The following is a 13,568-nucleotide window of genomic DNA, read 5'->3' as shown; positions in this document are numbered from 1 at the left end:
GAGTGTAACCCTAAGCAAGTCCTTCTATCTCTGTATGGAGAGGTTGAAAGAGCTCAAGGATGCCGAGTGTATAGCACACATCCCACCAGCACTGCAGTCCTTCTATCTCTGTTTGTATGGAGAGATTGAAGGAGCTCAAGGGTGCTGAGTGTATAGCACACATCCCACCACCCCTTCAATCCACATGGTGTGCACTCACTGCTAACGGGCCAAAGTTATGAGAGTATTCTCTGGCAGCATCTGCAGGGAAATGGACCTGGCCCCACTTGTGCCCTTTCTTTAGATGTCTTCCTCTGTCTCTTACATCGTTTTAGGCCACCCACCAGCATTGCAGAGCCAGGGAAGAGCTTCAGACTTGTAGTCCACTGAACTGCAAATAGTAAAACTCTAGACTCAGGAAGAATGAGGAGTCCCAGGAGTACACTGCTGTCATTCTCAACCCTGTAGCCTTCGTTGCTATTTTATTCACCCACAAATTCCCTGAGCTATATATTCCCAAGATAGTGTTGTTTTTCACATAGACTTATTGTTTTTTTAACTTTAGGTACTTTTAAAGAGAAACGTTGACTATCTACCATAAATGGATAACCAGTAACACTTGTTTGGAGTACAAGGAAAGAAAAGAAAAGGAAAATCAAATTCCTCACAACTAATGTGGCCTCTCCTGTGATCTTCTGTTTTTTCTTTATGAAAGGAGATCAACAGAGTGTGGAGGGAGTTTCCTTAAAAAGAATCCAAGAAACAAAAACTCCTAACTGGTTTATCCTCCAAATATTATAACATTCTCATGTGACCAGTGCATCAGCTGAGTCCTTGGCCAGCCCAGAAATCCCACAAAATGGATCTGTAAAGCCAAGTGAGATTGGAGGCCATTTCAGTGACTCAGAAATGTTATTGGCAGGACCAAAACACCTCTTCTTCATGTGTTCATGATGAAGACCTTGTAAGGTCACAGTGTTCCTGAGGCCAAGCGGCTTCTTCTTCCCCTTGTGATGTCGTAGGGTGAGGCCGTAGGAGTGGCCCAGTCAAGAGTCCTGGGACTTTACAAATCCAGTGGGCACATGTGGACCTGCCAGCTAATGAGTCAGTGCTGCCGGGTGCACGATCAGTAACAGCTCATCTCAAGGTTTGTGGGTCTTTAAAGGTGGCTTGGCTGTTCCAGGCTACCATTTAACTTTGCCTTGGTCCAGCCTCTCTTGTTTCTCAAAGGCCTTTGAGCTTGATTCAGACTTCAGTCTGTTTTTGGCTATTGACACTTTAAAACAGGGCTTAATTTCCTACATGATCTCCTGGCCCTTCTGGGCAGTAAAAGACCCAAGCACATTGGCCTGGGCTTGGGCCTGCCAAGGGAGGTAAGGATTGGGCAACATTTGGAAAACATTTTCTCTGGAGCTCCAGCCATAAGGAGCATTCTATTCAGCATGTATTCATTCCATTTCCAAAGAGTTCAAATAAACTGTAAGGTAGAAAGAACTAGCATCCTTAGGCTATTTCTCAGAGAACACAGAAGTTGTCAGAGGCCAAGGTCTTACCCTAATTCACATAGGAAGCTCAGCAAGCCCCATCTGCTGACCACAGCTGTGTGTCAAGCCTAAGAGAGCCAGCATCCTGCCATCCTCCCCCTCCCCCCCCACCCAGAGCATTCCCGTGCCATGACTATATTATACCCAGAAAAGAGAAGGAGGTGCCCCCATACAGTTTTTTTGTTTTTTTTTTTTTGCCAGTCCTGGGGCTTGGACTCAGGGCCTGAGCACTGTCCCTGGCTTCTTTTTGCTCAAGGCTAGCACTCTGCCACTTGAGCCACAGTGCCACTTCTGGCCATTTTCTGTATATGTGGTGCTGGGGAATTGAACCCAGGGCCTCATGTATACGAGGCGAGCACTCTTGCCACTAGGCCATATCCCCAGCCCCCCATACAGTTTCTTATAGTACTTCCAGGAAGTGACATCCTTTCTTTTCTGGTTAAAAAATACAGATGATCCTTGACTTACCACAGTTTGACTTTACACTGCAATTTGAGTGTTCAGTTTGTGTCTTCCTGCGTGAGTAACAATACTCCAGCCCTCTTTCATGACGTGCAGCTCCCTGTCAGACGTGCAATCATGAGGAAAACACCATGTTCCACAACGTATTGTGTTGCTGAATGGGACATTTGATAGGTTAGGTGGAGTAAGTGCATTTAGTGGAGTCTGTTTAGGATATTTTCAACTTGGAGGATTTTATCAGGACAAAACTCCATTGTAAGTCAAGGAACAGTATTAAAGCATCTGGAAATGCAAGAAAGCATTAAGGATAGATGTTTTTTTAAGTCCTCTTTATTCCTATCAACCCAGAGTAAGCAAGAGCAAATACATAAACACGCAAGTAAACACAAATACACATGTGCATAGTCATAGGGACAGGCCTATACACTACCACACATATATACAAACATAAACAAATAAGTTACACACAATTTATGCAGTACAGTTGATCCTCAGTATTCAATGACTATATTTGTGAATTAGCATGCTTATTGAGACCTGTAACCAAGTCAATGCTCTCAGGACTTTGATGGGTATTTTTAAACATGGTGCCTGCAGTCACCCAACATGCATGATCCCAGTTTAGGTGGAACATTGTGACACTTGCCCTTGATTCAGCTCTCATGCTCTAAACAAGTGTACTTTCACCACTCTATGTAGTGCTATGCCTCCTCAAGTCTGACATCATGTAAGAGATTATGCACACTTTAATAAGGAGGAAGCTAAGGCTCAGACAGTAAGTAACTTGTTAAGGTAGTGACTGGCAGAGATGACAGTCAAACCCAGGTTTTTCTAACTCTCAACCTGTGTTCTCCAACAGTTCTAGAGACAAAAAAAAAAAAAATGACTTCCTGACTTCCCACTCTCTCCTTCCCCTCTCCCCCTTCCCTCCTTCCTTCCTTCCTTTTCTTTTCTCCCCTCTTCTTTTTGCCTGGCTTTAAGTGTCTCATGCTCTCTCTTGACTTGATTTGCTCATAGTTACGCTCCCATTTGAGGATTGCCTTCAACCTGGCTTTTTACTAGTTATTAGGGAGGGAGTCTCACAGGCTTTTCTGCCCAGGATGGCTCCAAATTATGATTCTCCAGATCTCAGCCTCATTAGTAACTAGGGTTACAGATGTGATCCCCCAGCACCTGGCTTAAAAGCCTTTCTTACTCCATTTTGTGTTGCTATAGCAGAATACCACAAATGAGTAATTGATAAAGAATGTAGATTTATTTTTTGTAGTTCTAGAAGTTGGGAAATCTAATATCAAAGGGCTTGCATCTCATAAGATCCTTTTTGTTACATAATCCAAAGCAAAGAACTAGAGGTGTGGCTTGAGTGACAGAGCACCAACTGTAAGGATAATCCACAGCAAAAAGTAGACATAACAGCAGGAAAGAAGATGAGCAAGCAAATCCACTCTTAACGTTCCTCAGGTAGTATTAAATCTATCCATAAGTTCCTAGATCTGGTGACCTAATCACCTTTTGAAGATCTCACATCCTAACACTGTTGCTGGGCTGGGGATATGGCCTAGTGGCTACAGTGCTTGCCTCCTAACACTGTTGCTTTAGGGATGAAATTTCTACCACATTCAAACCATGGAAAACCCCTTGGTATTAATATCTGTCTCCTCTGTCTATCCTGCAGGTCTATATCATCCGAGTCACATGGTCCAGTGGCTCTACTGAGGCCATTTACAGACGCTACAGCAAGTTCTTTGACTTGCAGGTAAGGATTTGAAGTCTTTCATAAGCTTCAGGGTGGGAATGAGTTTAATTGGAGTTGGTCTCCATTATGACTTAAGAGCCTGGACTTTTTTGTAATGTCATAGACTTAAAAATAATGTGCATTTCTTTAGAAGATACATAATACTCTTTATTTCTTTATGTTTTTGCATTCAGTATATTCCAAATGAGGGAAAAGTGTTTGTTTACTGCTCCAGGAGGGAGAACAATTTGGAAGGCATTTACAAATGGCCTTGGCATTCAATTTAGACAGTATTTTTTGCTTTTTGTTTTTGTTATTTTTGTGGCAGTCCTGGGGCTTGAATTCAGGGCCTGGGCACTATCCCTGACCTTTTGTACTCAAGGCTAGTGCTCTACCACTTGAGCCACCGCTCTGCTTTTTGTGCTAAGGAGGTAAGAGCCTCATGGACTTTCCTGCTTGGGCTACAGTCATCCTCAGATCTTAGCTTCCTGAGTAGCAAGGATTACAGGTGTGAACTACAGCACCTGTCTAGAACTTATTTTTAAGCAATAGTTGTGTTTACTGGTGAGCCTCCTTGTTAGCCTCTTCTCCTCACCATATTCTGTCTCTGACAAGAGAGCATTTGTTCTCTTACTAGAGGCACCTGCTCTGTATCCTTACAGCTTTGTGGGAGTCTCTCTAGGCTGTGACAGTCATGTACAGGAACCATGTGATCCCCAAGGCTGTTATGGTTTGGATCTGCCCAAGACCATATACTAAAAGCTTGGTCACTAGCCTGTGGTACTGTCAAGAGTGGTGGAGCCTAGTTAGAAGTTAGTTCACAGGATATGACCTTGGAGAGGATATGGGAATTCCCCGCCGCCCCCCCCCTCCCTCCTCTTACTGCCTCCTGGCCACCAGAAGGTAAGCAGCTTTGTGCCATCATGCCCCCCCTCCCTGCCATAGTATTCTTCCTTGCCACAGGCAAGGAAGCATATTCTTATGTGTCATAGACTCATCTCTGAGCAGTTTGGCAGCCAGTAGGCTTTCTTTGCCCCTGTTCTATCCCTGGTCTCAAAGGTAGACTGAGGTAGGGAGAGAAGTTGACAGGTTCTAACAGAAAATGGTGATGTTGGTAACAAGCATCTTGGTTGTTAAGACACAGTCTCCTGAAAATCTCAAATGAAAAACCTTGTGGCAGGAAAGCAAGATAATATTGTGCTCCAAAACAGTTTTTCAAGTATTACTTAAACATTGTCAAATGCCTGCATGACAGACTTACTACATTGTATATAAGTAGTTGAGGTAGAAATCGCCTAGTTATTTAAAATATAATAAACTTATTTGTGATATTTTGTATTCAATAGCATGCACCTATAGTAAAAGGTATCACATACAGATGAACATTTCTGATGTTATGCTACAAATGTGAATATAAAAAACAGAAATGTAAAAAAAAAAAAACACCCAGAAATATACAAGAAGTTAAGGAAGTAGGGATAGAGCTCAGTAGCAGAACATTTGCCTATGATGTACAAGGGCCTGGGTTTGGTCACCAGCACTGAAGAAAAGAAATTTTTGGTTATTTAAGGAATAGAAATGGCAGGAACAAACATCAGGGCTAGGGAAGAGGCAAACTGTAGGAGAAGGGAAGAGAAGTTGCCTGGAGTGCTCTAGAGCCCTGAGCCAGCAGCACAAGGGCCACACTAGCCCTGGACCCAGACCAGCGTCAGGATGCACACTCCATACAGCAGGTCTTCAAGTCCTACAGCCTGTGTTAGGTGAGCGCTGTTGGTGTTGCTAGCCTGATTTTCTAGGCTGTGGGCATCTTCATAGGGAGGGCTGCCTTAGTTAAATGTGTACAGGCCTTTTGCCTAACAGCTCCAAGCAGGAACAGCAACTTGATGTCACATCTGTTTCTGAGCCTCAGTCTCTTTATCTGAATATTAGATTAGAGTTCAGTCCGATGTTCCAGATTCGGTGTATCAGATGACACCTGTACTGCACAGATGTGACTGGCCCCATGTGACATCCTTTGGCAACACTTGAGTATTTCACCACATCTTCCTGACCCAAAGCCAACTCTCTCTACCCTCCTGTTCTGACTCACTTTATTTCTGTCAGAACTTAAAAGTAAGGTTTTCTTCCAAATTCAGCATGATTGGTAATAATCAAGGGTTTGCCAGACAAATGGCTGCCTTGGGTGGCTGTACCTCCCATAATGACATTGTCCGAAGTCAAGACTTGGGCCAGCTTTAAAGAGGCCCAGGTGGGCATCCAGAAAGGAGTTGTAGAATTTCACAAGGCCAACTTATGCTGGAAATGGCTCTTCCCCAAATCCACCCAACAGGCAACTACAAGCGAGTGGGACAAGACCACTCTTATTCTGCTCAGCTATTATCAAGGACCAGGCCAGGAAGGCAGCTAGTAGGAATATAATACACTGACACCATCGGGCTTTATGATCCCATCTGTTTTGTAATCTTTTTTGGGGGGCTTGTTTTTTTCAGAAGTTACTGGCTTGCAGAGCATAGAGAAGGCAAAAACTTGGTAGAGAGCCAGTGTGGTGTAGTGGAAAAGACAGAGGGCCCAAGCAAGAGATCTGGGACCTGGCTGCCCATCCTGCTGTATGGTCTTGGGAATATCCCTTGAAATCTTGATGCCTCAGAAGCAACATCAGTGGCATGGAGTGATGACATAGAACTAGTTGACATTTCTGAAGTGCTGAACATAGGCCTAATCCTGCTAAATGTGCAAATAGACTAATTTATTTAATCCTTAGCAAACAGATCAAATTACATGGATAAAGAAACATAGGCTAAGATAGGTTCAATCATTTACCTGAGGTCACACAGCTTATGAGTGTCAGAACTTGGATTTGAAACTGGATGTGAAACATCAGAATCTAAGCTCTCACCACAGTGCTCACTGTTGCCTCTTTCTCTAGTTGCTACTTTACAGGGTTTTTAGGGGTTAAAGTTGGCCATCATGTCCCTATGAGGCAATTCCACAGAGACAAAACAGATGAGTAGTTGTGAAAGGCTAGGGAAGGAGACAGCAGAGAGAGAGAGTGCTTATGGGTAGTGAATGTTTCGGGGGTGATGGAAATATTCTAGAATTAGACTGTGGCTATGACTGCGTGCATAACCATGTGAATATTCTAAAAACCTCTGAATTGTAGGTTTAAAGAGGGTAAAATTACTGGTATATGAAGTAAATCTTGATTTTTTTTTTTTTGAGAAGGGATAATGTGCACAGAGTGGACCTGGACTGTCAAACCCAAGCAAAGGTCAGCTGCTGGGATTGTTGATGGATGTGTGAGCCCATAGGGGCTGCTTGGAGCTGGCATAAAGACTAAAGGAGGACATGGTGCCAGTTTTGGAAGATCCTGGGCTTTGGAATCAGACAGCTGGTATTTGATCCAAGTCTTTTCATTTGCTGGCTGTGATATCTTGTTTCTTAGGCACAGATGACAGAAACACAGTCAAGAGTACATTATTTAAAAAACACACTCACTGTCTGAATGTATCTGAGAAGGCCACAAGTCCTTGGCTTTGGAGGTGACTAGGCCCAGGAGCCCCAAGTAGAGGACTTGATTTCCTCCACTTCATGGCTTTCTTTGTGTCTGGCCCACATGGTGATGGGTGTGGCAGCAGCTACAGTACCAGGTTGCACCCAAAAGAGTAGTATAGGAATTCATAAAAAATAACTAAAACCTCAGAGTTTTAAGCAAAAGTGTCATCAATTCATCTTGGGTCATTAACCAGGCTGTTTAAAAACAACCAATGGACAAAATAATAATAATAATAATAATAATAATAATAATAATAATAAGACTAGCTTCCTGCAGAGGTGTCTGGACACAAAACTAGAAGATCCCTGGAGGACTTACAAGAAATTGCCTGTGGGTGACAGAAGCCCATAAGGGCTTCTGCTGGTTAGGCAGTACATTTAGGAACATGAAACAGTCTTCAGAGGGGCCATTCAGAGGAGATGGAGTATGGCCCAGGCTGCTATGGGAGAGGAGATACTCATTCACTCACTAGTTGATCCCCGGGATGATGACTGGCCTCTGACTTCCTGTTATTGAACTTTTTTTTTTTTTTTTTTGCCAGTCCTGGGGCTTGGACTCAGGGCCTGAGCACTGTCCCTGGCTTCTTTTTGCTCAAAGCTAGCACTCTACCACTTGAGCCACAGCGCCACTTCTGGTCATTTCCTGTATATGTGGCGCTGGGGAATTGAACCCAGGGCTTCATGTATATGAGGCAAGCACTCTCGCCACTAGGCCATATTCCCAGCCCTGACTTCCTGTTCTGACTTGCTCATCCTAGGGTGGTTGGCATCTTGTTCATACAAGAACATATGTGTATGCTGGAGCCCTGGAATTAGATAGGAACCTAAGCTGGGCACCAGTGGCTCACACCTGTAATCCTAGCCACCCAGGAGGCTGAGATTTGGGGGTTGTAGTTTAACGCTAGCCCTGGCAGGAAAGTCTGTGATACTCTTATCTCCAATCAACCACCAAAAACCTAGAAGTGGAGCTGTGGCTCAAATAATAGAGCTTTAAACTTGAATGAAAAAGCTAAGGGACAGTGTCCACACCCTGAGTTCAAGCCCCAGGACTGGCATAACACACACACAGACACACACACACACACACACACACACACACAGAATAGGAACCTAATATGAAGTCTCATCCTTTATTACACCAGCTAGGCAGATCACTGCCCTGGCAGATCACTCAATCTAATTGAGCTACCTTTTCTGCCTTAGCCATAGACTGCACTGGAGACTCTGTCAGAATGTGACAGAGGAGCTAGCAGGACACTGGAGTTGACTAGAATGCCCACAGAGCTGAAAGCAGCACATCATGGAAGATGGATTTGATTGTGTACTGGGAATATCAGAAAGCATTTTGCCAGATAATCGGCAATTAAATGTGCCACATACCTGATTTAATGCCATCTCTTATAGTCCTCATTTAACATTTAACAAGCATGAGGTCAGTATTATGTCCACTTCACAGACAGGAAACTGAAGCTCAGAGAGATAGTCACATACCCAGAAGGCAGGGATGACATGGGAGCTGTGACTAAGTGTAAAGCTATACTTCTAACCTGCCTTCTGTATGCTCAGTTTGCCGTTGGATCAGTCCATGCACAGGTGTACCTGACCTCATAGAGTCCTGACCACAGTGGCCTCTTCTTGAAGCCATTTGTTTCCTACTAAGAGACAGCAAAGTCTGTCCTACAGACAGCAAGTCTGAGATAACATGAGCCTTTCCAAGCAGGCCTCCTACCTATGAGGATCCACTTTATGTTGTGTCATTACTAAACAGCCAGGGCATCTTGTTTCTGTGTCTCTGGTGATGTGTGCTTCCAGGTTGTTAAGTGGCTCTAGACCCTCACTCTAGCACTCCAACAGGAAGAGAAGCCAGTGTGGCTGGTCCTCAAGGCAGCAGATAGTGGAGAACAGTAAACCATGTCTCAGTCATAAATCTCTACTGTGAAGGACACATATCACTGAGAACAGGCCTACTTCCAGGGGATGCTCATAAGCCTCAGAAATGTGCTTACCACATCCTAGTCTTAACCTATAAAGTTATATCACAACTTGCTAACATATGGCAGACTTAGAGAGGAGACCCTGAAAGGTTATATTGCTCCCTCAAAACCATAGAGGGAGTATGAAGCAGATACTTGTGGTTTTGAACACTAAGTCAGTTCTCATTGATTTCTTTAAATGTCAGAGCTATATTTATGGTGTTATTAAAGGATTTCTATTGTCCTTGTCTGCCTCCATTTCTCCCCTACCTTCCAACAACCTACTTTCCTTATTATCTTGTGGTACTTCCTGTAGCACCTTGTAATTATCAGGATGTTTTTCCTTTTGTTAAAATAATTTATTAATTACATTTTGTTGACAAGGTGTTGTGCAAAAGGGGTACAGTTACATAATAGGGCAGTGTGTACATTTCTTGTGATATCTTACACCCTCGTTTTTCTTTCCCTTCCCTATATACAATACACAGTGTACCAAAAACATATACAGTAGCCATGTGGCATATGCCAAAGGAAATTCACCTAGACCTTTAAATATAACGTCAATAATAGAGTTTGCTTATCCTTGTCTTATATGATCATACATACATAGCTTTTGAGCTACTGCTATCCACTGAGAGGTCTATTTTAGACATTTTTATGTTTAGTAGTTGTTTGGTTCCAGTTACATAATGTAAGGTCGCTGACCCAAACCTGTGAGAAATACCATTTGACAAGTTTTTTGTCTCAGAGAGACAGAGAGACCTGGTCTCTACTGCCCTCCCCTTCCCCCACCTTAATAGTCATATATCAAGGAGATAATGCCCCTTTGTTTTCTGTGTTCTAGGCTCATCTCGCTCAACATCATTTGTTCAAGTTCTGACCATTTCCCTGCGAATACCAATATTTCATCACTTCTAATCGCTATGTAGTATTCCATTGTGCATAGGTACCACATTTTTTGGATCCATTCGTCTGTAGAGGGGCATCTGGGTTGTTTCCATATTTTGGCTATTGTGAATTGTGCAGCGATAAACATGGAAGTGCAGATGTCTTTTTGATATCTTGGGACCTGTTGTTCAGGATAGATGCCTAGGAATGGTATGGCTGGGTCATAGGGTAGGTCTATGTTGAGCTATTTGAGGAACCTCCATACTGTTCTCCAAAGTGGTTGTACTAATTTGCACTCGCAGCAACAGTGGAGGAGGGTTCCTCTTTCCTCGCACCCCCTCCAGCATTTGTTGTTGCCTGAGTTCAGAGTATAGGCCATTCTAACTGGCTTGAGGTGTTATCTCAGGGTTGTTTTTATTTGCATTTGCTTTACTGCCAGGGATGTTGAACATTTCCTCCTATGTTTCTTTGCCATTTTTATCTCTTCTCTTGTGAAGTCTCTCTTTAGCTCCTTTTCCCATTTCATAATTGGTTTACTGGGCTTGGAGGGGGTTAGTTTTTTGAGTTCTCTGTAGATGACAGATATTAGGCCTTTGTCTGTTGCTGTGCTGGTAAAGATCCTTTCCCATATTGTTGGCTGTCTTTCTAGTTTGGTGGCTATGTCTTTAGCTGTGCAGAAACTTTTTATTTTGTAGTAGTCCCATTTGTCGAGACTCTCCCCTATCTTTTGTGCCCCTGGGACTCTTTAGGAAGTTCCTTCCTGTGTATCAGGCAGTGTATGAGGCGGCGATCCTTTTCATTGCTATGCTCATGCATTCAGTACAGAGCCAGGTACCCATCTGTTTGCCAAACCAACCTACAGACTTTTGAGTGGATTATGGAAGTAGAATGATAGAATAGCATAGACTTAATCAGATGAAAGGAGTCTCAGTGATTTGTTCCTAAACATATATGTCAATTCGTGGAAAACAGAATGACCTGCCAATAATAAAAGTCAGGTAGCCCCTGGCCTGTTGTTCACATTTCAAGTCCCATATCCAAAACCTCCAGGAAACAAAGAATGATTTCTTGTAACTCAGCCTTCTCAGTCTGGGAACTAAAGATGTCAAGGATAGTTTCCAGAAGTGTCCTAGATACAGGTGAGATTTCCTTCCTCATCACATTAACTAGAAGTTCTGAGGAGTTGTGTAAAGTGAACCTTTTACATATCTAGCTACTTACTTCACTTAATTCGTTTAAAACATCAGCAGTACCTTAATTGTATTATGAGAAGTTTTTTGTATTTTGTTATTTTTTCCTATTTAGATGCAGATGTTGGACAAGTTTCCCATGGAGGGAGGGCAGAAGGACCCCAAACAGCGAATTATCCCCTTTCTGCCAGGTAGGTAACAATGTACACAGACAGATTGGACTCTGGGGACTTTAGAATGGCTCCCAGACCCTCAGAACAAGGTATGAGCTTATCCTTGTTCATTAGGGGGACCAGAGTCCTTCTCTGAAATTTGTGATTAAGCATATGAGCTTTGGAGTTCAGTTCTACACTATTCACCAGCTGTATGACCTTGAGTAAGAACATTCACAAATGGGATACTCACCTCCCATTACTAAAATGGGAATCATAAGGCTCAAAATTTTTGGTTAGGAGCAGCTGCTATTATTATAGCTACTGTTATCATTTTTTATTCTTTTTTATATATTTTTTATTATCAAACTGAATTACCGAGAGGTTACAGTTTCATACATTAGGCATTGGATACATTTCTTGTACTGTTTGTTACCTCGTCCCTCATTCCCCCTCTCTCCTCCCCCTTCATTTTTTTATTCTTATATTACAAAATATAGCAATTTAACAGCTTAAAATAACATCCATTTTACCCCTCCTATTTGTGTGGGACAGTGAAGGTTGCTTATCTGGGTTCTCTGGCTAGAGTTTCACAAGGCCAAAGGCAAGGTGTGGACTTGGCTGAACTCTTACTAGAGGTTTGGGGAAGAGTCAGCATTCAACATCACTCCCATTTTGGACTCTGAGATGATAAGACTGGGGTCCTTGTTTACTTATTGACTATCTGAATCTGAAAGCATTTCTTATCACATGGCCTCTCATCTTTGAGCTGACAAAAAGAGCATCCACTCTTTCAGATGCTTCAGAACCCCTGACTTCCTGATCTGCCACCAGCAAGAGAAATCTGTATGCTTAGAGACCATGCCATTACCATGTAATATCTCATCACACACACAGGCCCTAGGGATTCACTGGGGATCTTGTTGGAAGTTGCTGTAGAAATTCTGCCATTCTCACCTACCTAGCACAGCAACCAAGCACTGTCTGCTTACTAGGTGTTCCATCATCTGCTGAGAAGGAGGTAGCACAGTATTGGCTTTCCTGATTCTCAAATTGTTTAGTGTTTTCATGCTACACACACACACACACACACACACACACACACACACACACACACACACACACACACACACACACACACACACATAGAGAGTCTACTGTGAGTCAGTCAATGGACTGTGTGCTTTAGTTACCTCTTTTAGTCCCCAACTGTCCAGATATGTGTTATTATGTCTTTCATATGAGGAGGTGGAGGTTCAGAGAAACTCTAAGCATTTGCACAATGGTAAAAGTAAAATTCAAACACAGTTGTACCTAGTTCCAAAGTGATGCCTAGAGTCCATTGGAATCCTGGCAACCACTTTTACCCCATCCCCCAAGGCCTTGTCATTCTTGGGCATAGCATAAGTGACTTAAATGGATTGAGAATTATTCCTTCATTTGCAAATTGGAAGTCATAATTGTAGCTAATGGATGGAGATGCTATGAGGATTATGTAAATGTCTGGTGGGCACCAAGCCACCAAACACTCACTAGTATTGTTTTTATACATACATAATCAGCACTATGACAGTCATTCTGAATCACAGATATTTATAACTGAAAGAGCGCCTTAGGTCTTCTTTCTCTTCTCAGAATAGGAACCATCTCCAGGTCATACCAGTACCCAATAGCCCATCTCCAATCCAGGTAGCATCCTTGGATAGATTTAGAGGTGGAGTGGATGTATTTGCTAGGTCCCCTCCACTGGATGAATCCTTTACTTTAAAAGGTAACATTTTTAGTATCTTCCTGGAAAACCAGACAAACACCTTGGAATGTTTTTCCTGCTGGAGAAATCCCTATTTCAGCTGCAGTGGTTGCATAGGGCTGCAAAGTATGTGCTTTGCAGTCAAACATTCAGCCCTGTAACATGGTTTGTACATTCATAAAATGGGTCAGTGATCCCTGCTTCACAAGACTAATCCCTGACAGAGTAGATTCTCAGCAGAGGCTGGGCTCCTGGGAATCCTTTAGAGATGTCTTGGTTTCCTATGTTGGAGTCATCCTTAAAGGATGAAGAACTTAAGTGATATTCTGGTTAAACTAGGTTC

General features: G+C 42.9%; 1 protein-coding gene across 1 annotated transcript in view; it reads left to right on the top strand.

Annotated features, from left to right (window-relative positions):
• Sh3pxd2b (SH3 and PX domains 2B) overlaps positions 1–13,568 on the top strand; it is a 62,235-nt gene that overhangs the window by 10,519 nt on the left and 38,148 nt on the right. Inside the window, exons 2-3 of the mRNA XM_048333993.1 lie at positions 3,661–3,741; positions 11,439–11,514. Coding sequence (XP_048189950.1) covers positions 3,661–3,741; positions 11,439–11,514 — 157 coding nt within the window. The remainder of the gene's footprint in view (positions 1–3,660; positions 3,742–11,438; positions 11,515–13,568) is intronic.

This window comes from Perognathus longimembris, chromosome 25, assembly GCF_023159225.1.
Source record: "Perognathus longimembris pacificus isolate PPM17 chromosome 25, ASM2315922v1, whole genome shotgun sequence".
Classification (NCBI taxonomy): Eukaryota; Metazoa; Chordata; class Mammalia; order Rodentia; family Heteromyidae; genus Perognathus; species Perognathus longimembris.
This window is presented reverse-complemented; position numbering and strand designations above follow the sequence as displayed.